The sequence below is a fragment of the Salmo salar genome, chromosome ssa15, assembly GCF_905237065.1.
Source record: "Salmo salar chromosome ssa15, Ssal_v3.1, whole genome shotgun sequence".
In the NCBI taxonomy this organism is placed as follows: domain Eukaryota; kingdom Metazoa; phylum Chordata; class Actinopteri; order Salmoniformes; family Salmonidae; genus Salmo; species Salmo salar.
The window spans coordinates 31632939-31656577 of record NC_059456.1 but is presented as its reverse complement, the minus strand read 5'-3'; the positions used below and the strand labels follow the sequence as shown (position 1 = coordinate 31656577).

At 42.4% G+C, this 23639-nt stretch overlaps 3 protein-coding genes across 8 annotated transcripts; 2 read left to right on the top strand and 1 right to left on the bottom strand.

Annotated features, from left to right (window-relative positions):
- On the top strand, window positions 1-1932 carry LOC123727270 (protein CEBPZOS). 2 transcript variants are annotated; one of them, XR_006759152.1, is made up of 6 exons: window positions 1-98; window positions 305-422; window positions 511-555; window positions 966-1047; window positions 1186-1387; window positions 1555-1932. XR_006759152.1 is itself a non-coding variant. In XM_045695623.1 (5 exons), the coding sequence occupies exons 2-4, from the start codon at window positions 305-307 to the stop codon at window positions 1043-1045; spliced, it is 243 nt and encodes an 80-aa protein (XP_045551579.1). In that variant the 5' UTR covers window positions 1-98; the 3' UTR covers window positions 1046-1047; window positions 1186-1932. The 2 variants fall into 2 exon arrangements, 1 of the variants encoding a protein (XP_045551579.1); XM_045695623.1 differs by having other exon boundaries at window positions 1186-1932.
- On the bottom strand, window positions 424-10795 carry LOC106571258 (CCAAT/enhancer-binding protein zeta-like; the record flags this gene model as incomplete). Its single annotated transcript, XM_045696068.1, is given in 14 exon segments — window positions 424-1250; window positions 3472-3551; window positions 3672-4372; window positions 4646-4710; window positions 4915-5018; window positions 5384-5450; window positions 5546-5596; window positions 6515-6614; window positions 7575-7628; window positions 7849-7940; window positions 8072-8209; window positions 8212-8503; window positions 8505-9149; window positions 10727-10795. Coding segments are annotated over 11 exon segments (1653 nt in total), but the record flags the coding sequence as incomplete, so codon positions are not given.
- ndufaf7 (NADH:ubiquinone oxidoreductase complex assembly factor 7) lies at window positions 10705-23124 on the top strand. Of its 5 annotated transcripts, none has more exons than XM_014144040.2 (10): window positions 10705-10950; window positions 11725-11888; window positions 13609-13689; window positions 13862-13972; window positions 14308-14521; window positions 19499-19557; window positions 19694-19807; window positions 20808-20951; window positions 21574-21747; window positions 21988-23124. In XM_014144040.2, the coding sequence occupies exons 2-10, from the start codon at window positions 11799-11801 to the stop codon at window positions 22219-22221; spliced, it is 1221 nt and encodes a 406-aa protein (XP_013999515.2). In that variant the 5' UTR covers window positions 10705-10950; window positions 11725-11798; the 3' UTR covers window positions 22222-23124. The 5 variants fall into 5 exon arrangements, with proteins under 5 accessions (XP_013999515.2, XP_013999513.2, XP_013999516.2 ...); XM_014144038.2 differs by having other exon boundaries at window positions 10705-10955; XM_014144037.2 differs by lacking the exon at window positions 10705-10950 and adding an exon at window positions 11209-11627.
- The last annotated feature ends 515 nt before the right edge of the window (window positions 23125-23639 follow it).

Here is a 23639-nt window from a genome sequence, read left to right as displayed (position 1 = left end):
GCTCAGTGCTAGGAGAAATGCTATTCATACCGCCCTGAATGTCTCACCTGGGTTTCCGTACTGCACTCAGGAAGTAAAATTATACAAGGGCATGTAAGGTAGGTTGGTATCATATACCAATATAACCTAGTTCATTTGTAATACAATGTGCATTTAATGTTTTATGATATTTGTACTGAAAGGTCTGAGTTGTCAGTACGTACTCGCATTCTCTGCTGAAATGAATAGCTGTCTGCGAATTTAGAATGAATGCATTGCGGACTCCATTGAAAGTGAACCTTACCCAAGACTCCGTCTTTCCTAGATGGCCCCCAAAACATTAGCACCGTTAGCAAAGAGACTGTTCAAAGGAGTAGTACTACTTGAAGTGGCAGGTGTGCTAGGTGCTTATGGTCTTTTTTACAAGATGAACACAAGTCAAGGTATTATTTACATTTTATATAGAAAGGACGTCATGGACTCTACCTTGGGCTATGTACACCTTTAACAAAATGTTTTTGTTTTTTTTAGATTTCAGGAACAGTATGAACAACATGCTTCCCTCTGTCCTGGAAGGTAAGGGCTGTAGACAGTTCACAACATACACAACCTGGAGGAATTGATCCTCAATTCCAAACTGCATAGCAATGAAATCAGCCCCAATTATTACACTTTTTCCCCGTTACAATTACTGCAAACCAGACATCTCCTAGTATACTGTTTTCATTTTGTATTTCTTGTATAAACTTAGACAGAGTTAAAATAGCTATACAGAGAATACATAATTTCACAGGCATTTAGTCGTTTCTCCAATGATTGGCAGTACAACCTGGAACTGGCAACAGGGTTAGATTGAGGCAATACACCGGTGTATTCATTAGTGGAAACAGTTGCAAAACATTTTGCTACAGTGGGCATGCTGCCCACTGAACCATCATGTGATTAAATGTGTTGAATGCTGAGAGACACTATCACTCTCTTTCCAGTTTATTACAAGTCCAACGAATATGCTGGGGTTTATGGGATTCGAGAGAAAGACCTTGAAGATTGGTCCAAGAAGGCATAGAGGTGTGTGAACACAAACATAAGTAATCTAAGGTCCAGAAAGTATTACTTCTTCTTGAAAGTATTTTTGCCAGCCCTTGGTTTGCCAAACTGGGGCTTGCCAAACTGTTTTTTGTTAAACATGGCCTTCTTCTTCCGTAGGGTCTTGACGTCTCTGCCTCGGACCCAGTGGTCTCTCTGGGCTTCCCACTTGAGCTGCCTGACACCTGGAGGAAAAGAAGACATAAGTGCAATGAGCAAAAACCAGACTGCATCCTCTACTAAAGTTAGGTCATCATCTGTATTCAACAACCTGTTCCATATGAAATGTGCCCGGTGGTTTTTGTCTTAGGGTTACCTTCAGATCAGTGGTTCTCCATCCTGGTCCTAGGCACCAAAAGGGGTGCACATTTGCTTTAGCACTACACACCGGAATCAAAGCCTGATGAGTTTACAATTTGAATCAGGTGTGTAGCGCTAAGGCAAAAACTAAAATGTGCACCCCTTTGGGTTCCTAGGACCAGGATGGAGAACCACTGCTTTAGAGCCATCATGATTGAGAGAATAGTCTATTCTGTACAACTTTAAAAGGACTACTAGAGTATGACTGGGTGTGCTATAGGGGGTTGAGGTTAATCGGTTAGCCACTGAAAATACATATGACCGGTCATGTTCATCAATCTATAGGTTAACCTGCATTATTTGGTGGAATTAAATTGGCACGTGTGTATTTTCATTAGTCGTCATGCATCTTATTTATCACGCGCACACCCCCTAGTTTGAGGAGTGGAATGGCCTATCACCTGTCAGACATCACCCAGTCATTGTGCAACGAATAATTCTAAATGCAATTGTGTGTTAATGGTTTTGATAGCCACGATTAAAAATACCTTATTTCTTATTAAAGCGCATAAGCTATCATGTCACTTATTACTTTACATGTGAGCTTGAGGCAGTAATTGTTTGAAATCCACAACTATTTCTGTTCTATTGGTTTTATCAACTTTCTTTCGTTGTCCAGAAGCCAAAGACACAATCCTAGTCATATTAACAACCCATCCTAGTCATATTAACAACCCATCCTAGTCATATTAGCAGCCCATCCTAGTCATACTGTATTAGCAGCCCATCCGAGTTGTTGCTATTAGATTCCCCCTTTAAGTTTCTTGTGTAATCAAGTCTCCGTATAAATGCACCTGCTCTGTGATAGTCTCAGAGGTCCGTTTAAAGCGCAGAGAGCATCATGAAGAACAAGGAACACACCAGGCAGGTCCGAGATACTGTTGTGGAGAAGTTTAAAGCCGGATTTGGATACAAAAAGATTTCCCAAGCTGTAAACATCCCAAGGAGCACTGTGCAAGCGATAATATTGAAATGGAAGGAGTATCAGACCACTGCAAATCTACGAAGACCCGGCCATCCCTCTAAACTTTCAGCTCATACAAGGAGAAGACTGATCAGAGATGCAGCCAAGAGGCCCATGATCACTCTGGATGAACTGCAGAGATCTACAGCTGAGGTGGGAGACTCTGTCCATAGGACAACAATCAGTCGTATACTGCACAAATCTGGCCTTTATGGAAGAGTGGCAAGAAGAAAGCCATTTCTTAAAGATATCCATAAAAAGTGTCGTTTAAAGTTCGCCACTAGCCACCTGGGAGACACACCAAACATGTGGAAGAAGGTGCTCTGGTCAGATGAAACCAAAATCGAACTTTTTGGCAACAATGCAAAACGTTATGTTTGGCGTAAAAGCAACACAGCTCATCACCCTGAACACACCATCCCCACTGTCAAACATGGTGGTGGCAGCATCATGGTTTGGGCCTGCTTTTCTTCAGCAGGGGCAGGGAAGATGGTTAAAATTGATGGGAAGATGGATGGAGCCAAATACAGGACCATTCTGGAAGAAAACCTGATGGAGCCTGCAAAAGACCTGAGACTGGGACGGAGATTTGTCTTCCAACAAGACAATGATCCAAAACATAAAGCAAAATCTACAATGGAATGGTTCACGAATAAACATATCCAGGTGTTAGAATGGCCAAGTCAAAGTCCAGACCTGAATCCAATCGAATCTGTGGAAAGAACTGAAAACTGCTGTTCACAAACGCTCTCCATCCAACCTCACTGAGCTCGAGCTGTTTTGCAAGGAGGAATGGACAAAAATGTCAGTCTCTCGATGTGCAAAACTGATAGAGACATGCGACTTACAGCTGTAATCGCAGCAAAAGGTGGCGCTACAAAGTATTAACTTAAGGGGGCCGAATACTTTCGCAAGGCACTGTATACTGTGGTTTTAGCTAGTATCTAGCCAACTGAGTAAAGTCATTTATATGAACTGGCCCCTGTCTGTTTTTTTTTCTGTTAGGTGGCACTAACTGTGGTACACAATAGGACAAGGATATATTCAATAGGTTGATTGACTGTATTGAAGCCAAGGTTTACCTGCTTTGTCTTTGTTGGCTATAGCATTCATGCCGATGTTGTCAAACTTAGAACCAACATTTTCATCCAACAGTCCCAAACTGGAAAAAAATAACATTTAGTTTCATACAATAAACTAACCCTTCAACAAACGGATAGACAGGATAGACATCAGCACACCAACTTAACATTGTGAGATATGACAGGCGTGACCATCTCACCTGTTCAGCAGAGGCAAACATGGCTGTGTCCTCATTTCTTTATTTTCTTCCCTGGTTTGGAACCTACAATGAAAGAATGAACATGTCAGATAAGATTCTACACTCCTGAATGAGATTCGGAGCAGTTGAACAGTACAAACAGAGGCCCAGCTATTAACCTAAAGAACCACTGAAGTCAAGATCCTCTGATGCCTTCTTTTTAGAACCTGGCCTTGTGTGTGGAACCTCCATCTCATCTGAATCTTGAAGGGAAGCCAATATATTTGATAAGAATCAACCTTTTTATACATTAATAATTCACAATTAAGGATGCCCTTTTCAAATGAATTTTGAAGTTAATTTAAGTCAATCTGCTTACCAGCGTTATCATCAAGTGCTGGAACTGAAAGACAAATTAGAGTCAAGTGTGAACCTGTAGTGGAGGTATAGGCTAGTGGGAGTTTCTGCCATATTATTAAACCAGTCATTTCAAAATAGTGAAGGGAAGTGAACACTTCGGGAGGAAGGAGAGAAATTGTGACATACCTTCCTCATCATCCTCCCCAATGCTGTCCATTAAGGAAGGCCCCTCCAGTTCATCTCCAAAGTCCTCCTCATCCAAACTGCCTAGGGACTCCTCCTCATCCAGATCACCATCCAGGTCTGAATCAGAGTCATCCTCTCCACCCTTCTTCCCCTTCTTAGATTTCATCTTGATATTGCTGCACCACACACACACACAAACTGGTAGATATATCATTGGAAACCATTTCAATGCAATGTTTGATACATTTTAGTCATTTAGCAGACACACTTATCCAGAGCAACTTGAGTGCCTAAACAAACAAAAAGTACTGGTCCCCAGTGGGAATCAATCCCACAACCCTGGCGTTTCAAGCGCCATGCTCAACCAACTGAGCCACACGGTACCACATAGGTGTACAAATGAATCACTTGGAGTTATCAATGCAAAGCTATATTAAACTTGTGCTTACCTTGCAAAGTCCAGGTCTGTTTCATCAACTGGCAAGTCTGAAATAACTGTCTCCCTCATATGTATCTGGATAGGGTGAGAAGAAAACCAAAGATGAGTCTGAAGTATGATATACATTGACCAATAACATTTCAGAGTCCTTGAGCTGAGGGTGAAAAGCAACCAGGAGCAGAGTCTGAGCCTCTAGTCTGACAGTGGCCCATTTCCTGCATTTCAGCCAATAAAAATACATGTTCTATTGGTGACTGTGGGCAGAGTCCTTGAGCTTACCGAGCAGCTTCTCAAACTCATCATCCACATCCTCCCCACTCTCGTTATCGCCATCACCTCGTGGCCGACGCAGTGCCTTTTCCGCCTCTCGTTTCTTGAAGAACCTAGCGTGGGAAACACACAGGGAAAAATAGGGTATTTGATTACAGTCCAGAACTCGAATCACTCAAACTTCATATTCAAGGGGCATCATTTTCTTTGCTGCCTTATTCGTAAAAAATAAAACATCTGACAATGTGTTACTCGGGAGGAGGACCGTCTATAAAACCATTGTTACTCGGGAGGAGGATGTTACTCGGGAGGAGGACCGTCTATAAAACCATTGTTACTCGGGAGGAGGACCGTCTATAAAACCATTGTTACTCGGGAGGAGGACCGTCTATAAAACCATTGTTACTCGGGAGGAGGACCGTCTATATAACCATTGTTACTCGGGAGGAGGACCGTCTATATAACCATTGTTACTCACCGATAGAAGAAGACCTCATCCACAGGAATCTGACTCTCTTCATTGGACTGGAACTCCTCACAATTCGCTGAGAGATGGGGAAGAAAAAATACTTTCCTTATGTCTTCTCAATAAAAGGGACCCCTCTATCATTCTTCAGAATGACTCAAAAGACACACTCACCAGGTAAATTGTGGATGTTGTTCATGGCCAGCTTCTGTTTGGGCTGCATTTCTGAAGGATTGAGAAACAGTTTCAACAAAGATGAAAGACCGGCAGTATGGATAATTAGGGATTAGGGAACTGAGACCAGTCGACTAAAGGGCGGTTTATACTTGGTCTAACAACATGTCTGTAGACAATTAGAATGCAACAAGTGTCGTTGGTCAAACAACATTTCATTTCTCTGTTTCCTTGCTGCACATACATGATAAAAAAGTGAATCTCTGCGGCTGTGGCAACATTCGTTGTCTTGGTTACTGGGCTGCAACAGCAACAAGACCAAATCCATCTGTGACAAGACGATGCAGGAGTTCTAGAATTCTCTGATAGAATGATCTGCTTTTATTTCCTCACTCACAGCCAGCCGTAAGCTGTTTTCTGTAAGCTTGTAAAATAATGTGGTGGGTTTATTTTTCTGTAATAATCAATAAAAAGTATCTAAAGTTAAGACCTTCAGCTATACTCTGGTCATTATTTTAACTGGCTAGCCAGCTAGCTAACAAGTTAGCAACAAACCAAAATATTGTTTGCTTGACATTTACTAAATTCATTTTTAAACTGGATGGGTTTATTGGTGTTCAAATAGAGCAAGTATGCAATTTGGAGTGCCGGGCTGCTGATGTCATGCAGAGGCTGTCGTTTTCTGTTTATACTTCTTATAACAATAAGTTTGATGTCAGACGACAACATATTGTTCATGATGTCGGTCTATCAACATGTCTGTAGACGGTTGTCGCAGCCTTAAGAACTTGACATTTGAGAAAGTGTTTGGCTGAGTTCCAAAAGGCTCCCTATATAGTACTTGGCTTTTGACCAGGAACCCCCTATGGGCCATGGTCAAAAGTAGTGCGCTATATAGGGAATAAGGTGCCTTTTGGAACACACATTATGTACTGATAGAAAGGTATATGATCATGTTGGATGTATTACTTTTGCCCTTCAGTTGTTTGGGATTCCTGAAGACGAAGCGATCCAAGAACTTGCTGAGAGTGAAGTCCTGGAGAGGGTTTCCTGTGTAGTTGAACTCTCCCTGAGGACATGATGCAGGGAGAAAAGGATGAATGAACACGGAGAGACTCAAGCGGTAGTATGAGGGCTAGCCCTGACACCCACCCGGGCCCAATGTTATACAGGCAGCCCTGACACCCACCCGGGCCCATTGTTATACAGGCAGCCCTGACACCCACCCGGGCCCATTGTTATACAGGCAGCCCTGACACCCACCCGGACCCAATGTTATACAGGCAGCCCTGACACCCACCCGGGCCCAATGTTATACAGGCAGCCCTGACACCCACCCGGGCCCATTGTTATACAGGCAGCCCTGACACCCACCCGGGCCCAATGTTATACAGGCAGCCCTGACACCCACCCGAGCCCATTGTTATACTAGCAGCCCTGACACCCACCCGGGCCCATTGTTATACAGGCAACCCTGACACCCACCCGGACCCATTGTTATACAGGCAGCCCTGACACCCACCCGGGCCCAATGTTATACAGGCAGCCCTGACACCCACCCGAGCCCAATGTTATACAGGCAGCCCTGACACCCACCCGGGCCCATTGTTATACAGGCAGCCCTGACACCCACCCGGGCCCAATGTTATACAGGCAGCCCTGACACCCACCCGGACCCATTGTTATACAGGCAGCCCTGACACCCACCCGGGCCCATTGCTATACAGGCAGCCCTGACACCCACCCGGACCCATTGTTATACAGGCAGCCCTGACACCCACCCGGACCCATTGTTATACAGGCAGCCCTGACACCCACCCGGACCCATTGTTATACAGGCAGCCCTGACACCCACCCGGACCCATTGTTATACAGGCAGCCCTGACACCCACCCGGACCCATTGTTATACAGGCAGCCCTGACAACCACCCGGGCCCATTGCTATACTAGCAACTTCTTTGTATAAATGTTTTGGTAATAAGCACAAAGTTTTTCAATGCAAATAAACAAAAAAACAAGTTCATCTTACCTGTAAGATTGTTTTGGCAAACAGTGACACTGAGGGGTGGAAATGTGCGGAGAGCTGAGGGGGAAAGATGTGTGTAAGAAGAATAGAAACGACAAGTATCAGTACCATTTCAAGCAAGCCCATAACACCTTTATCGCATCCCAAATGGCACCCTATTCCTTACATAGTGCACTACTTTTGACCAGAGCCTTAGGGGCCCTGGTTAAAAGTAGTGCACTATAAATGGAAAAGGGTGCCATTCGGGGGATGCATCTAATATTGTCGTGAGGCTCACCCTTTGAAGCTCCCATAAGGTGGTGAGGTCAGCCCCACAGAACAGGGGGTTTCTGTGTAATGGGTCATATATATTCTCCATACTCTTCCCACCTGGTAACAGAAGAACGAGTATGCATGAAGAGGGGGAAAGGTCACAACCAAAGCATGATTATAAGTCAGGGGAGAAATTAGACAACTGTAGAAACAAGGGAGCAACATATAGCCGTCAACCAGTCCAGTTCACCTGTAGAGAGCCACATAGTAGCGGTCGGAGACGATCTGCTGAGAATCCATCACCTGGAAGAGCAGCATGAGAGCCTGGACGGCCGTGTTGAACTGGGTCAGGTGAACTACTTTAAACAGCGTGTCCAGCTGTTCACCTTCTCGTCCCCGGCCTTGGCATAGGGATAGGTCCTGTTCACGCCCGACAGCAGGGCGCTCAGCATCTTGGACTCCACGTCCTTCTTCTTGATGCTTGCTCGGAAGAAGGAGAAGTAGATGGATATGAGTTTGCTGGCCAACTCGGCCTCGTCGTGGCTCAGCAGCACCTGGTTGAGGAAGCACACAGCATAGTACTGGGCCTTCAGGTTGATGTTGGGCCTGAACATGAGGCGCTCCAACTCGCTGCACACCACCGCCTTCATGTTGGGATGCTTGTTCAGCAGAGTCTCCATCCTGGATCAGAACCGTCATGGCTGCCATCCTGTCAGCCAGCGTCCCTGCAGAGACCACATTCTTCATCCAGGCTGAGTTGGCCCCCTTCTGCATGTTCTTCTTGCTCTTGTAGAGCCCAGTCTCAGCCTCAAATAGCTCAATAGCCAGGGCTTTGTACTGGGAGACCAGAGACTCATCCTGTGGGTCAGAGGTACCTTCTGCAGTGTACTCCAGGTCAAACCACTTGCCACCTGGTTTGATCAGCAGCAGCTGCCTCAGCTGAAACTCAAACGCGTTGGCATTTAGTTTAGCTTTCTTTGCAGTGGCTGGGACACTGGTTTTTGCTGTCTCTTTATTTTTCTTCGTCTCCACTGTAGATGTGCCAGGCAGGTCCTTGCCTTTATGCTCTGGCTTGGGTTTCTGTTCATCCGACTTAACTTTCTTGGCATCAGCCCGTTTGCTTTCCTTTTGGCTGGACTCGGCCTTCTCTTCCTCTGTAGGCTCATCTGGGAGAATCTGTTGTATCTGTTCTTTGTATGAGCAGATGCTTAACTTGGCGATGAATGTCTCCAACTCGCCAGGTGCCAGGTCATCAATGGCTCCTTTCTTTCCACCATCGATTAGCTCGTTCTCGTCGTTGATGCCGGCAAGCAGGACAAAGTCAGTCTACATCGGGACAAGAAAAAAGCCATGAGGAAACAGGTGATTTTACAGCCATGACTTGGCTGTGAACATGACTAAGTACAACTTGCTAGCACCTATAATTTAGTAAGGTCAAAGATATTTAACTAATCTCTTCTGTCTGTGGTTAAGTAGCTAACGTTAGTGATCATCATCATCAATAACTGACCTGACAGTGCTAGATAAAGCATAGCAAGATGTTTTATTTGATCAAATATAGTTTATTTCAAATCGTTGAACCATTGAAACAACTGTTTACGGAACATTTTTGGAGCAAAAGCCATGTGTCTACATAGAACACCATAGTACCCTCCAAAATCATCATTAAGTTTGAGACCCTGGGTCTCGACCCCGCCCTGTGCAACTGGGTCCTGGACTTCCTGACAGGCCGCCCCCAGGTGGTGAAGGTAAGAAACAACATCTTCACTCCGCTGATCCTCAACACCGGTGCCCCACAAGGGTGCGTTCTCAGCCCTCTCCTGTACTCCCTGTTCACCCACGACTGCGTGGCCATGCACACCTCCAACTCAATCATCAAGTTTGCAGATGACACAATAGTAGTAGGCTTGATTACCAACAACGACGAGACGGCCTACAGGGAGGAGGTGAGGGCCCTTGGAGTGTGGTGTCAGGAAAATAACCTCTCACTCAATGTCAGCAAAACAAAGGAGATGATCGTGGACTTCAGGAAACAGCAAAGGGAGCAGTCCCCTATCCACATCGACGGGACAGTAGTGGAGAAGGTGGAAAGTCTTAGGTTCCTCGGTGTACATATCACTGACAAACTGAAATGGTCCACGCACACAGAGTAGGGTGAAGAAGGTGCAACAGCGCCTCTTCAACCTCAGGAGGCGGAAAAAATGTGGCTTGTCACCGAAAACCCTCACTAACTTTTACAGGTGCACAATTGAGAGCATCCTGTCGGGCTGTTTCACCGCCTGGTACGACAACTGCACCGTCCGCAACCGCAGGGCTCTCCAGAGGGTAGTGCGGTCTGCCCAACGCATCACCGGGGGCAAACTACCTGCCCTCCAGGGACACCTACAACACCCGATGTGACAGGAAGGCAAAAAAGATCATCAAGGACAATAACCACCCAAGCCACTACCTGTACAGACTTGATGTCATTGGCCACTTTAATAAATGGAACACTAGTCACTTTAATAATGCCACTTTATGAATGTTTACATATCTCACGTCACTCATCTCATATGTATATACTGTATCCTTCACTATCTATTCTTTACTATCTATTGCATCTTAGCTGCTCTGTCACTGCTCATCCTTATTGTATACTTAGAAATTCTCATCCCATACCTTTACTAGATTGTGTGTATTACGTTTTGTTGTGGAATTTGTTAGATGTTACCTGTTAGATACTACTGCACTGTCGGATTTAGAAGCATAAGCATTTCGCTACACTCGCAATAACATCTGCTAACCATGTGTATGTGACCAATCAAATTTGATTTGATTTAGAAGTCGCAGTTGTGGTTTACTGCTAAGGTTAGCAGGAGGTTCATTTGATAACGTTAGTTGGCCTGCTAGCCTCAGATACTTACTCGGGTTCCACCCAAGCGCAAAACCTCGTCCAAATTAAATTCGTCTTCCGGTTGAGGACCACCACCATTACTTTTTCTTCATCATCATCTCCTGCATCGTTGTCATTTTCAAACTCGTCCTTCATATTAACATAATTTGTTTTGGCTACTGCCTTACGTTCTTTTGCTTTCGGGACCATGCTGACAGCAGCATGTAGAAAAACGACAGGACCTGGAAGAACAATGTACGGTAACTGCCTTAATACTGTCTGTTGAAAGAAAATCCTTGTGATGTCTATACTCAGTAAAACTACAGAACAATATTAGCTATTTTATTCTAAAACGGCATACTTATATTCGTAAGAAATGTCCGGTTTTTATTTGGATTTGTTTGTATCGAAGAGGACAGTTTGACCTAAAGTTCACAAGTCAATATGATCCAATCAAAAGCGTTGTTACAACCACATGACTAATTAATTGTCCAATCATAATTGTTGTTGCTGTAAGAAGGCGGATGTACTTGCACACAAATGTAGGTACCTTGCTTGTTGAAGATGTCCAATGAGTTCTTTGAGTAATTAATACATTATCTGCCTAAGTCAGTCATATAAAGATGAACTAGAGTTTGACATGTTATTGTATTTATGAAACGAGTTAACTTTAGCTGATCCTCGAGATTGTGCTGTTAGTTGCCTCTCTCATGCTACATGTGCAGCTATCGATCTACGTTAGATAGCTAGCTAACTTCATAACACGAGCACCTGCTGTGAAAGTCAGACTTGATGACAATTTCTGGGGAAGTACAGTTACAGTAGGGAATTGTTTGACTATTGTAGCTAGCTTGCTGTCTCAATGAGGACTGTTCGAGCACTGCAGAGATTAAGCAGAGTCCTTGTCTGCCCTTGTCCACCACCATTATTTGGTAAGGGCAATTTCTTTATTTAGTCTATGTCTGGCCGTCAGATAGTTAAGCGAATGATATTTAATATGCTCTATTGTTTACGTCTTCTACTCTATAGTTAGATTATGGAGCGTGGCACAGAGACAAAGTTTCTCAAGCGGTTCAGCAGAGAAACCATTGCCAGGAAACTTGATGCTCAGACACCTAACCTCCAAGATCAAAGCCACAGGTCCTATCTCAGTGGCAGAGTACATGAGAGAGGTTCTTACCAACCCAGTCATGGTAACTACTAGTTACACACACACATACAGGTGAAGTCGGAAGTTTATATACACTTAGGTTGGAGTCATTAAAACTCGTTTTTCAACCACTCCACAAATTTCTTGTTAACAAACTATAGTTTTGGCAAGTCAGTTAGGACATCTCCTATGTGCGTGACAAGTAATTTTTCCAACAATTGTTTACAGACAGAGTGAATTATAAGCGAAATAATCTAGCACAATTCCAGTGTGTCAGAAGTTTACATACACTAAATAGACTGTGCCTTTAAACAGCTTGTAAAATTCCAGAAAATGATGTCATGGCTTTAGAAGCTTCTGATAGGCTAATTGACATCATTTAAGTCAATTGGAGGTGTAACTGTGAATGTATTTCAAGGCCTACCTTCAAACTCAGTGCCTCTTTGCTTGACATCATAGGAAAATCAAAAGAAATCAGCCAAGACCTCTTTTTTGCAGAACTCCACAAGTCTGGTTCATCCTTGGGAGCAATTTCCAAACGCCTGAAGGTACCACGTTCATCTGTACAAACAATAGTACGCAAATATAAATACCATGGGACAACGCAGCCGTCATACCGCTCAGGAAGGAGACGCGTTCTGTCTCCTAGAGATGAACGTACTTTGGTGCGAAAAGTGCAAATCAATCCCAGAACAACAGCAAAGGACCTTGTGAAGATGCTGGAGGAAACGGGTACAAAAGTATCTATATCCACAGTAAAACAAGTCCTATATCGACATAACCTGAAAGGCCGCTCAGCAAGGAAGAAGCCACTGCTCCAAAACCGCCATCGAAAAGCCAGACTACGGTTTGCAACTGCACATGGGACAAAGATCGTACTTTTTGGAGAAATGTCCTCTAGTTTGATGAAAGAAAAATAGAACTGTTTGGCCATAATGACCATCGTTATATTTGGAGGAAAAAGGGGGAGACTTGCAAGCTGAAAAACACCAGCCCAACCGTGAAGCATGGGGTGGCAGCATCATGTTGTGCCGGTGCTTTGCTGCAGGATGGACTGGTGCACTTCACAAAATAGATGGCATCATGAGGAAGGAACATTATGTGGATATATTGAAGCAACATCTCAAGACATCAGTCAGGAAGTTAAAGCTTGGTCGCAAATGGGTCTTCCAAATGGACAATGACCCCAAGCATACTTCCAAAGTTGTGGCAAAATGACTTAAGGACAACAAAGTCAAGGTATTGGAGTGGCCATCACAAAGCCCTGACCTCAATCCTGTAGAAAATGTGTGGGCAGAACTGAAAAGGCATGTGTGAGCAAGGAGGTCTACAAACCTCTGTTTCACCAGCTCTGTCAGGAGGAATGGGCCAAAATTCACCCAACTTATTGTGGGAAGCTTGTGGAAGGCTACCCGAAACGTTTGACCCAAGTTAAACAATTTAAAGGCAATGCTTTCAAATACTTATTGAGTGTATGTAAACTTCTGACTCACTGGAAATGTGATGAAAGAAATAAATCATTCTCTCTACTATTACTCTGACATTTCAGATTCTTAAAATATAGTGGTGATCCTAACTGACCTAAGACAGGGAACTTTTACTAGGATTAAATGTCAGGAATTGTGAAAACTGAGTTTAAATGTATTTGGCTAAGGTGTATGTAAACTTCCGACTTCAACTGTAGTAAAGAAACCCATCAGATTATGCTTTTACTCTATAGAAATGTTTGCTTCAGAGATGAAGTGGTCTATTTCATGTTCCAGGGCTATTATGTGCAGAATGATATGCTTGGGCCAGATGGAGATTTCATCACATCACCAGAAATTAGTCAAATCTTTGGGGAGGTAAGCATTTATCCAGAACAACATTTTAATACATGTATGTATTTTTGTGTAGTAGATAAGTATGCATATACACAATCAACAGTCTCTTAATGTTCTAGTCTCTTGATGTTGTTCCAATCCCAATGCCCTGAGTGATGATAATGGTTTGAGCTCCTCCCTTCTCTGCCTGTAGTTGCTGGGGATCTGGTGTCTGAGTGAGTGGATAGGAGCAGGGAAGCCCAGTCGCTTCCAGTTAGTGGAGTTTGGACCAGGAAGAGGCTCCTTAGCCAATGACATTCTCAGAGTATGTATGTCCAGTGATGCTAAATCTTAGTAAATGGCTAAAATGTTGCATGTGTACACAGTATACATGTCAGTTCAATCTATGATCAGTGGAGGGAGCCATTTCCACATTTTGCCTGCTATATATTGAATCTTTTTTTTTTTTTTTTCATCAAAACATTTCTTGTGATTTTGGACAGTCACAACCTGTCCTGAACCTCATCATGGATGGGTTTTATCAGGACATTTAAACTCAGACCAGTGACTCGGAATCCAGGATCCAATGAACTAAACTACACCCTGTCTGTTTGTCTCTCTCTGTTTGTCTGTCTGTCTCTCTGTGTCTGTGTTGTTCAGGTTTTCAGTCAGCTGCGTGGGGCCCTGGGTGGGGCTGCAGTCTCAGTGCACCTGGTGGAGGTGAGTCCTAAGCTGAGCCAGGTCCAGGCCCAGTGTCTAACAGGAGACCAGAGCCAGGTGTCGGCCAGCGAGGATGAGCCTGTGTACCGCCAGGGGACCAGCACCACAGGCCTCCCCATCTCCTGGTACCGCAACCTGGATGATGTCCCCAGAGGTAATAATCTAGAATTAGATTAAGGGGGTAGATCAGCTTTAATAGTGCAGATAGATTGTAGATTCCATCAATGTAATTCTCTGTATCATTTCTAATCCCCCATAATATTTTTGTAATTCTATGCACTTGAAGAAACTTTCAAAGTTGTTGAGATTTTCCACATTAACTGACCTTCATGTCTTAAAGTAATGATTGACTGTCATTTCTCTTTGCATATTTGAGCGGTTCTTGCCATAATATGGACTTGGTCTTTTACCAAATAGGGCTATCTTCTGTATATCACCCCTACCATGTCACAACCCAACTGATTGGCTCAAAGCATTAAGAAGGAAAGAAGTTCCACAAACTAACTTTTAAGAAGGCACACCTGTTAATTTAAATGCATTCCAGATGACTACCTCACAAAGCTGGTTGAGAGAATGCCAAGAGTATGCAAAGCTGTCATCAAGGCAAAGGGTGCCCTACTTTTAAGAATCTCAAATATAAAATATTTAGTTTTGTTTAACACTTGTTTGGTTACTACATGATTCCATGTGTGTTATTTCATAGTTTGGATGTCTTCACTATTATTCTACAATGTAGGAAATAGGTGTGTCCAAACTTTTGACTGTTACTCCGTATATTTAAAAATATATATATTTTCCTTTATTTTCTCTAACCCTACCACCCCTCTCCTAATTGGAGTAAACTAATGGACAACAACACTGAGGCTTCTACTTCCAGTTTATACATACTATATACATTTTATGGAAACAATGCAACAGTTATCTTTTGTTGGTTTTTAATCCCATCCTTCAGCTACCATCAACCCTTCCCATCCATCTCCGAATCCCATCCAGTATGATTTCTACTTTGCCATATATTTTTAACTGTGCTGTTTCACAAAAGTTCCTGAACCCATATACATTTTACGGACACAGCAGATTTGACATTAGTTTTCTTGTTGTTTTTAATCCCACCCTTCAGCTCCACTCAACCCCTCCCATCAATCTCTGAACGCCATCCAGTTTTTTTTATTTCTATTTGCCATATATTTTTCCACTGTGCTGTGATGTTTCACAAATGTTCTGAACCTTTCTCTTCTCATAGTTTCTACAGATTGTAAATTATAAACCTTTTTGCTAAAAGTATTATTTTATTATTGATCAATTGACTATGACTTTTTAAATCACCCAGTAGTGCTATCTGCAGAGTTAGCGCCACTTCTTCAGCCATTCCTGGACCTGCAACCAACAACAAGCTACATATGGACACTCTATAGTGTCCAAGTTAAACAAATGATCTAATGATTTTGGCTCTTCGCAGGAAAATCTGCAGAACTGGGATGGTTGTAACCCCACAATATATAACATTCTATTGGTTGCAATGTACCAATGTGCCATGGAATTGGTACATCGGAAATCTCTTCCCAACTATTTAGCAATTTATATGGCACAGCTGTCAATTTCTTTGGTCCTTAAATTAAACTGGTGTACTTGTTTATTTATTACAAATTTCTTTAACCAATTTTGCTCTTCAATGCAGGGCCAACAGACAAGTTCCTTACTTTTTCCCCCCTTCTACTTGCCTTTTCCATTTTTGCAGTAATGCTGCAATTAGTTGGTTGTAATTTTGGGTAGAGCAGACATTTCCATATACAGTTGAAGTCGGAAGTTTATATACACTTATCTTGGAGTCATTAAAACTCGTTTTTCAACCACTCCACAAATTTCTTGTTAACAAACTATAGTTTTGGCAAGTCGGTTAGGACATCTACTTTGTGCATGACACAAGTAATTTTTCCAACAATTGTTTACAAACAGATTATTTCACTTTTAATTCACTATCACAATTCCAGTGGGTCAGAAGTTTACATACACTAAGTTGACTGTGCCTTTAAACAGCTTGGAAAATTCCAGGAAATGATGCCATAGCTTTAGAAGCTTCTGATAGGCTAATTGACATCATGTGAGTCAATTCTAGGTGTACCTGTGGATGTATTTCAAGGCCTACCTTCAAACTCAGTGCCTCTTTGCTTGACATCATGGGAAAATCAAAAGAAATCAGCCAAGACCTCAGAAAAAAAATTGTAGACCTCCACAAGTCTGGTTCATCCTTAATCCTCCAAGTCTGGTTCAACGTCAAGGTAATGGAGTGGCCATCACAAAGCCCTGACTTCAATCCTATAGAACATTTGTGGGGAGAACTGAAAAAGCATGTGCGAGCAAGGAGGCCTACAAACCTGACTCAGTTACGCCACCTCTGTCAGGAGGAATGGGCCAAAATTCACCAAACTTATTGCGGAAGCTTGTGGAAGGCTACCCGAAACGTCTGACCCAAGTTAAACAATTTAAAGGCAATGCTACCAAATACTAATTGGCTGTATGTAAACTTCTGACCCAGTGGGAATGTGATGAAAGAAATAAAAGCTGAAATATATAATTTTCTCTACTATTATTCTGGCATTTCACATTCTTATAATATAGTGGTGATCCTAACTGACCTAAGACAGGGTACTTTTACTAGGATTAAATGTCAGGAATTGTGAAAAACTGAGTTGAAATGTATTTGGCTAAGGTGTATGTAAACTTCCGACTTCAAATGTATTTTTGTTAGATTTGACATAACTCCACCAGTCCTATTTATATCCTTTACAAAGATTATACCTGTTTATTTATTTTGGGGGGGGGGGGAATATTTTTTTTTTTAAATCAATTTGTGTATTTGAGTTTAACCACAATATTTGTTGTAATATTTGTTTTATCTTTTCTGGTGGATTAAACAAAAATTGCAACCAATTTTCTATGGCTTGTTTTAAAAATAGCGATATTTTGGAGATTATTTCATTTTCAAATAACTGAAAGTGAGAGGTTGTAATCTGAATAAAGGGAAAAGGCCATTCTTGAACCTGCTAGAGAAACAGTTTGGATTGAAATATAACTCTTGTATGACTGACAACTAGTAAAATGTCTAATGCTTTAATATTTCATCATTTCTGTCCTCCGAATTCATATTCATTATATAAATAGGCCCATTTTAAATTTGTCTGGCTTGCCGTTACAAATAAAATAGAATATCTTTTGCTCATATAATTTAGAAAACAGGTCGCTAGGTGTAGGCAAAACCATAAGTAAATTAGTAAACTGGGATATGACTTAAGAGTTAATCAGGGGGATTTTTCCACAAATAGACAGGTATTTTCCTTTCCATGGTAGCAAAATATTATATTCTATTAATGTATTGTAGTAAGATAATTTCTTTCTTTTGGGATATGTTTACCGATTATGTCCACATCACCGACAGACCATTTTATTGGTAAACTACACGGTAATATAAAAGTACAAATCTTTTTTTTTTTTTTTTTTTTTTGTGATCCAATACATAATATAGTACACTTATTTTCTGGCTGTGGGTAACTGGTGCATGGAATCAGGCGCAGGAGAGCAGAGATGCGTGTACAAGGTAATTTATTCCACGAACAGCACCAGTATAAAACAAATACTAAAGGTGCATGAAATTACCGGTCACTCATAAATAGCGGCGTAATAACGAACCCGGCAAACAATACCAGACAACAAGTAATGACCTGAACATTATATACAAACACGCACACAAACATGGGGGAAACAGAGGGTTAAATAATGAACATGTAATTGGGGAATAGAAACCAGGTGTGTAGAAAACAAAGACAAAACAAATGGAAAATCAAAATTTTGGCGGAAGTCGTGACACTTATCATAATTTGGTTGTAATCCAGAGAGGTTAGGAAAAGTATCTAGATCCTCTATGAGGCTATGGAAGTATCCAAATAGTGGATTTAAAAGAAAGCATGAATCAGCGTACAATGACACCTTTGTTTTTAAGCCCTTGATTTCTAACCCCTTGAGATTGTTGGATCTGAATTTAATAGCTAACATTTCAATGGCCATAATAGGTAGATATGCCGATAGTGGACAACCTTGTTTTACTCATCTTGACCGTCTACTACTTTCAGAGAAGTAGCCATTAATTACTATTTTACACCTAGGGTTACTATACATAACTTTAACCCATTTTATAAGAGATATAAGAGAAATATTCCAGGCATTTATATATAAATTCCAGTCCTACTTTATCAAAAGCCTTTTCAAAGTCAGCTATGAATACCAGGCCTGGTTTCCCAGATTTTTCATAGTGTTCTATTGTTTCCAGTACTTGTCTTATATTATCTCCAATGTATGGTCCATGTAAAAAACCTGTCTGATTAGGGTGAATAGTATCCGACAATACCTTTTTAATTCTATGGGCTATTCATTTTGCTAGAAATGTTGCATTACCACACTAAAGTGTAAGGGGCCTCCAATTTTTTAAATGGACCGGTTATTTTTATTTACCACTTGGATCCTGTTTCAGTAATAATGAAAACACACCTTCTTGTTGAGTATCTGATAATCTACCATTTTTGTAGGAGTGGTTAAAACATGCTAATAACGGTCCTCTGATATATCAAAAAATATTTGGTATACCTCCACTCATATGCCATCCAACCCAGTTTTCCCAGACTTAAAGGCTTTAATTGCATCAAGAAGTTCCTCCTCTGTAATTTGGCCTTTACATGAGTCTTTCTGTACAGCTGTTAATTTTACATAATTAATAGAAAAAAATCCTTACAGTTAACATCGGTTAGTGAAGATGGAGGAGACCATGTGCTTAAAATACTTTGCTTCCTCTTTCAAAACATCTTTTGAATCATGGGTGACTCCATCATTTGTCACAAGTTTCAGTAAATTATTTTTGGTAGCATTTTTATGTTGAAGATTCCAAAAAGATTTTTGGTGCATTTTTCCCCATGTTCCATCGAGTTTGCTTTATTTTTATAATATATTACACTTGGTCTTTCTTGAATAAGTTCCTGCATTTTTTTTGTTTTTCCTCTAACTTATTCTTTGCCTCTGGTACAGTTTTTATTTTATCTACTATTAGTCCTCTTTAATGTTGTTTTTTTTTTTTTTTTCACAGGCTTCAGCATCTACCTCGCTCATGAGTTCTTTGATGCCTTACCCATCCACAAATTCCAGGTACATTTACTTCACCAGCTGTTTTGATTATACATATAGATTTTGATGGCAGATCACAAAGAATTGAGAAAAATGTATTGTAATTACCATTTGATCCATTGCATTGTGTTGTGCATTGATTGTGATGTGGGCCCAGGGAACAGAGAAGGGCTGGAGGGAGGTGATGGTGGATATTGACCCAGATGAGCCAGGCAAGCTGAGGCTTGTCATAGTGCCAGCTCCCACTCTGGCCTCTACTCAACTCATACAGGTGAGTGCTGCGTGTTGATGCTTAACTCAGACCATCTTTAAAAACAAAGAAAAAAATCTTATCACGTTTAGTTTGTATGTGTGTATCAGTTGAAAGATTCAAATAAAAATTATTGTAAGCATTTTATCGGATTCATCAAAATGTAGCTATCGCTGATGTTCAATGTGAATGCATGTCTCCTAGATTGAAAACAGTTACCTCTTTGCTAAAGCCTACATTGACACAAACACAGTCAAATTGCTCGACAAACTCCTTTTTCCTTAAAAGTCTGAACGTCTGTGTAGCATCTGGTTTTTATTACCAGTGTTTCTGCAGTATATACAGTACCAACCTATTTGATCTGGCCTCACTGGAAGAGTGCAGGGGCTTTGAACAGCCTGCCAAAGCCTTACATCATGAGTGAACTTGGGTGAAACCCCCTTACTGGTTTTAAATCCTGGCTAATGGCTGCTGCCCCTGCCTGACTGTCTGTGTATCCCAGGTTCCACATACTGTAGTAGAGTTTAACCTTAACGCTGTTCTCTCTGCGCTCGCCAGTTAAAAGCCCTACATAATCTTATCTGTTGCTCTGCCATCTCTGTGGTCTAATGGGGTTTTCAGTTACAAGTAGACAGGCCTATAGGTTTTAATACTCCACTTTAGTCTCTTTTTTTCCCCATAGATGTCCCAACATGTGTTCCCTGATAGTCTAAGAGTATTTCCCAAATCGCACCCTATTCCCTTTATAGTGCACTACTTTTGACCAGGCCCATTGGGGCTCTGATCAAAAGTAGTGAACTATATAGGGAATAGGGTGCCATTTGGGATCTATCCTAACCCACCAAAGCTATCCCCTCCTGGTTTTGTGATGCCTTGGGGCTTAGAGCCAGTGCTGCTAAGTGGTGATGAATTGGAAGCAAAGTCATGTATGATTGCTGATGTGTGTGCTCAGGCCCCTGCTTCACCCAGACAGGTAAGCAGAGCCGCTCTTGTTTTTGTTCTGAAACCCCTCACCTCCTAGGCAGATGAAAAGAGGCGGCACGTGGAGGTCTGCCCGGAGGGAGGGGTCATCGTCCAGCGCCTAGCCAATCGGATTGCCGAGGATGGGGGTGCTGCACTGATTGCTGACTACGGGCACGACGGGACCAAGACGGACACGTTCAGAGTGAGTGTCATCATGTCTCCAACGTGGCCCGTTTATCAGCAGGTTTTAATACGGTCTGTGTGTATGGTAAAGTGATTAGCCGAGTGAGCCTCAGCTACAAGGAAACAGATGCAGGAAGCCGACATGCCTCTCTTGCCCTTTGCTGGTGGCACACGGAAATCAGGGTCATCTGCCCTCCAGTCCTGTTCCTGGGGCTACACCCTAACCCAGCCCCATCTGGCTCCTATTAAGAGGGGTGGGCTCCCTGCCTGGCTCCCTGACTCTGGGACTCACTGATGTGTGTGATGAAAAGGCGGGGAGAGGTTCAAGCAAGCGACCCCCTCCTTCAGAAGACAGGGAATCACAGAATTCTATCTGTTAACAAGGCAGAAAGGTTTCAGGCAGGCTCACATTTATGTAACTAGATGAAGATGTTATCAATCGTTGCTCATGAGAGGAGTATAAAAAATTTGGTATAAAAAAAAAAGGGAATTATTTCAGATGAATGTAATTCTTTAACAACTAATGATTTAAATCAAATGAAAAGGTAACGATCCACAGATAATGAACTGTAGTAGCTAGTAGTAGTCATGTCTACCATTTGTGTCATAACACCAGAACACCACCTGTCCCCCACCCCCAGGGTTTTAAAGGTCATAAGCTCCATGATGTCCTAGCCTCGCCTGGCTCTGCTGACCTGACTGCTGACGTGGACTACAGTTACCTGAGGAGGATGGCTGGAGCTACGGTGGCCTGCATGGGCCCTGTCTCTCAGAAAGACTTCCTGAAAAATATGGGAATCGATACACGCTTACAGGTGAGTAGGAACCCCGTGTGCACACTTCCCTCTTCCACTTCTTTATACATGGGGCCCTAGGTAACCACTATATAAACAATCACAACAATCCGCTTGTATCACTTTCTGTCAAAGCATTACGTTAAGTGGACGCTCATGGTTTTCAACTGCCAATCGGGGCTTTCAAGACAACTTGGGATTTTACTTTTACTTTGCCCTCCACTCAATTATCTTTGTCTGATTGCAATGTTGTGTCTTCAGGTGCTGCTGAGGAACTGTGCAGACCCATCCACAAGGGCCCAGTTGATCCAGGGCTATGACATGCTGACCAACCCCCTGAAGATGGGCGAGAGGTTCCAGTTCTTCACCATGCTCAACCACAGTCGCCTCACCAGGCCCGAGCAGTCCAAGGGCGGGAAGAAGATGGCCCCAGTGCCCAAGAAGGGCCCAGCGCCCCTGCCTGTGGCTGGCTTCAGTGAGCTTGGCCTTTCGTAAAGAATAGACACAGAGACTCACCATGGGTTCCTCTGCACTGCGGAGGCTGTGTGTCAACTCACTTGAAAGTTGCACTATACCTTGATTCTACATTTACATTTTTGTCATTTAGCTGACGTTCTTATCCAAAGCAACTTAGAATAGTAAGTTCATACTTTTTTTCTTACTGGCCCCTTCGGGAATCGAACCCACAAACCTGGCATTGCAAGCGCCATGCTCTACCAACTGAGCCACACAGGATTATATACACAAGACCCTCGGAAGCAATATGGTTTGGTCTGACTGTGGTGTGAGTTTGGTTTGAAAGGTTTAACTTTTTGAACTGCTGATAAAATCCTAAGAATTATGCACCTTGCCTCACTGAGGGAAGATGGTGGCTGCCATCATCTACATGTTCATTAGACCAACATATAATTCCAAGTGGGAGACAATGTAACTTTGATCAGTCAGAAGAACGTCACTCAAGGTCACAGTGTTTGAAGCTATAGGACGCCATTAATGGCCCTTGGCCACATGGTGCCTGGCTGTCTCCACATCTTGAAGCAATCTGGTGAACGTGGAGTTAGTAGATAGCGGATGCATCCCAAATGGCATCCTATTCCCTATATAGTGCACTACTTTTGAACAGAGCCCTATGGGCCCGGGTCAAAAGTTGTGCACTACATAGGCAGTAGGGTGTCATTTGGGACATAGTCAGCCACTCACAGCATGCTGTGCTTTTCTCTGACAGGCTCTCCCTCACTGCCCCAGTAGCAATTAAAGGATACTATTACACAGGCCGATTACCGAAGCCATAATAACCAGCCCAAAAAACTGAGCGACCCTAACATGAAGCTATCATATTAAAGACTTAATGAGTCATATCATATTAAAGACTGAATGATTAAAAGTCATTACAAAACATTTTCCGGTGTATATTATCGATCTCTTTGTCTTGGAACCACATACTGCGCTAAGTATTTTCATACAATTAAGACTGAAAATATTCTGGTATTAATCCAGTGTATCAGCATATTTACATTTTGAAAGAAATCTTAGAAGATTTCTTAGAAAGGCAACAGAAATGTTTTCCTGCTCAAACTTGTAGAGCGGTAGGAAGCGTTTTCTGGGGCCATCTATAGGCCTTAACATATGGTTCCATCGTTACACAGCAGTAGTTAGCCATTTCTTTTCTTCCCCAGCCACAAACGGCTCTGTTCATCTAACCTATTGCACAATGAAATGTGGCAGGCTACACTGGCACTGTGACAGTTGGATTTAACTACACAGATTAGAGACATAAAGAGAGCTCTTTACCCCAGTTCTTCTGACTCTGTTGGTTGTCTCCCAAATGGTACCCTATTCCCTATGTAGGGCCATGATAAAAAGTCGTGCACTACATAGGGAATAGGGTCCCATTAGGGACGCACATGTCCCAT

What these genes read in the sequence shown, in the direction of transcription:
- LOC123727270 (XM_045695623.1), top strand. Translation starts at nt 305, where the DNA reads ATGGCCCCCAAAACATTAGCACCGTTAGCAAAGAGACTGTTCAAAGGA. An exon ending in CAAGATGAACACAAGTCAAG is followed by an intron (nt 423 to 510) that starts GTATTATTTACA and finishes TGTTTTTTTTAG; the next exon opens with ATTTCAGGAACAGTATGAAC. An exon ending in GCTTCCCTCTGTCCTGGAAG is followed by an intron (nt 556 to 965) that starts GTAAGGGCTGTA and finishes CTCTCTTTCCAG; the next exon opens with TTTATTACAAGTCCAACGAA.
- ndufaf7 (XM_014144037.2), top strand. Translation starts at nt 11,558, where the DNA reads ATGAGGACTGTTCGAGCACTGCAGAGATTAAGCAGAGTCCTTGTCTGC. An exon ending in TTGTCCACCACCATTATTTG is followed by an intron (nt 11,628 to 11,724) that starts GTAAGGGCAATT and finishes TCTACTCTATAG; the next exon opens with TTAGATTATGGAGCGTGGCA. An exon ending in CCAAGACGGACACGTTCAGA is followed by an intron (nt 20,952 to 21,573) that starts GTGAGTGTCATC and finishes CCCCACCCCCAG; the next exon opens with GGTTTTAAAGGTCATAAGCT.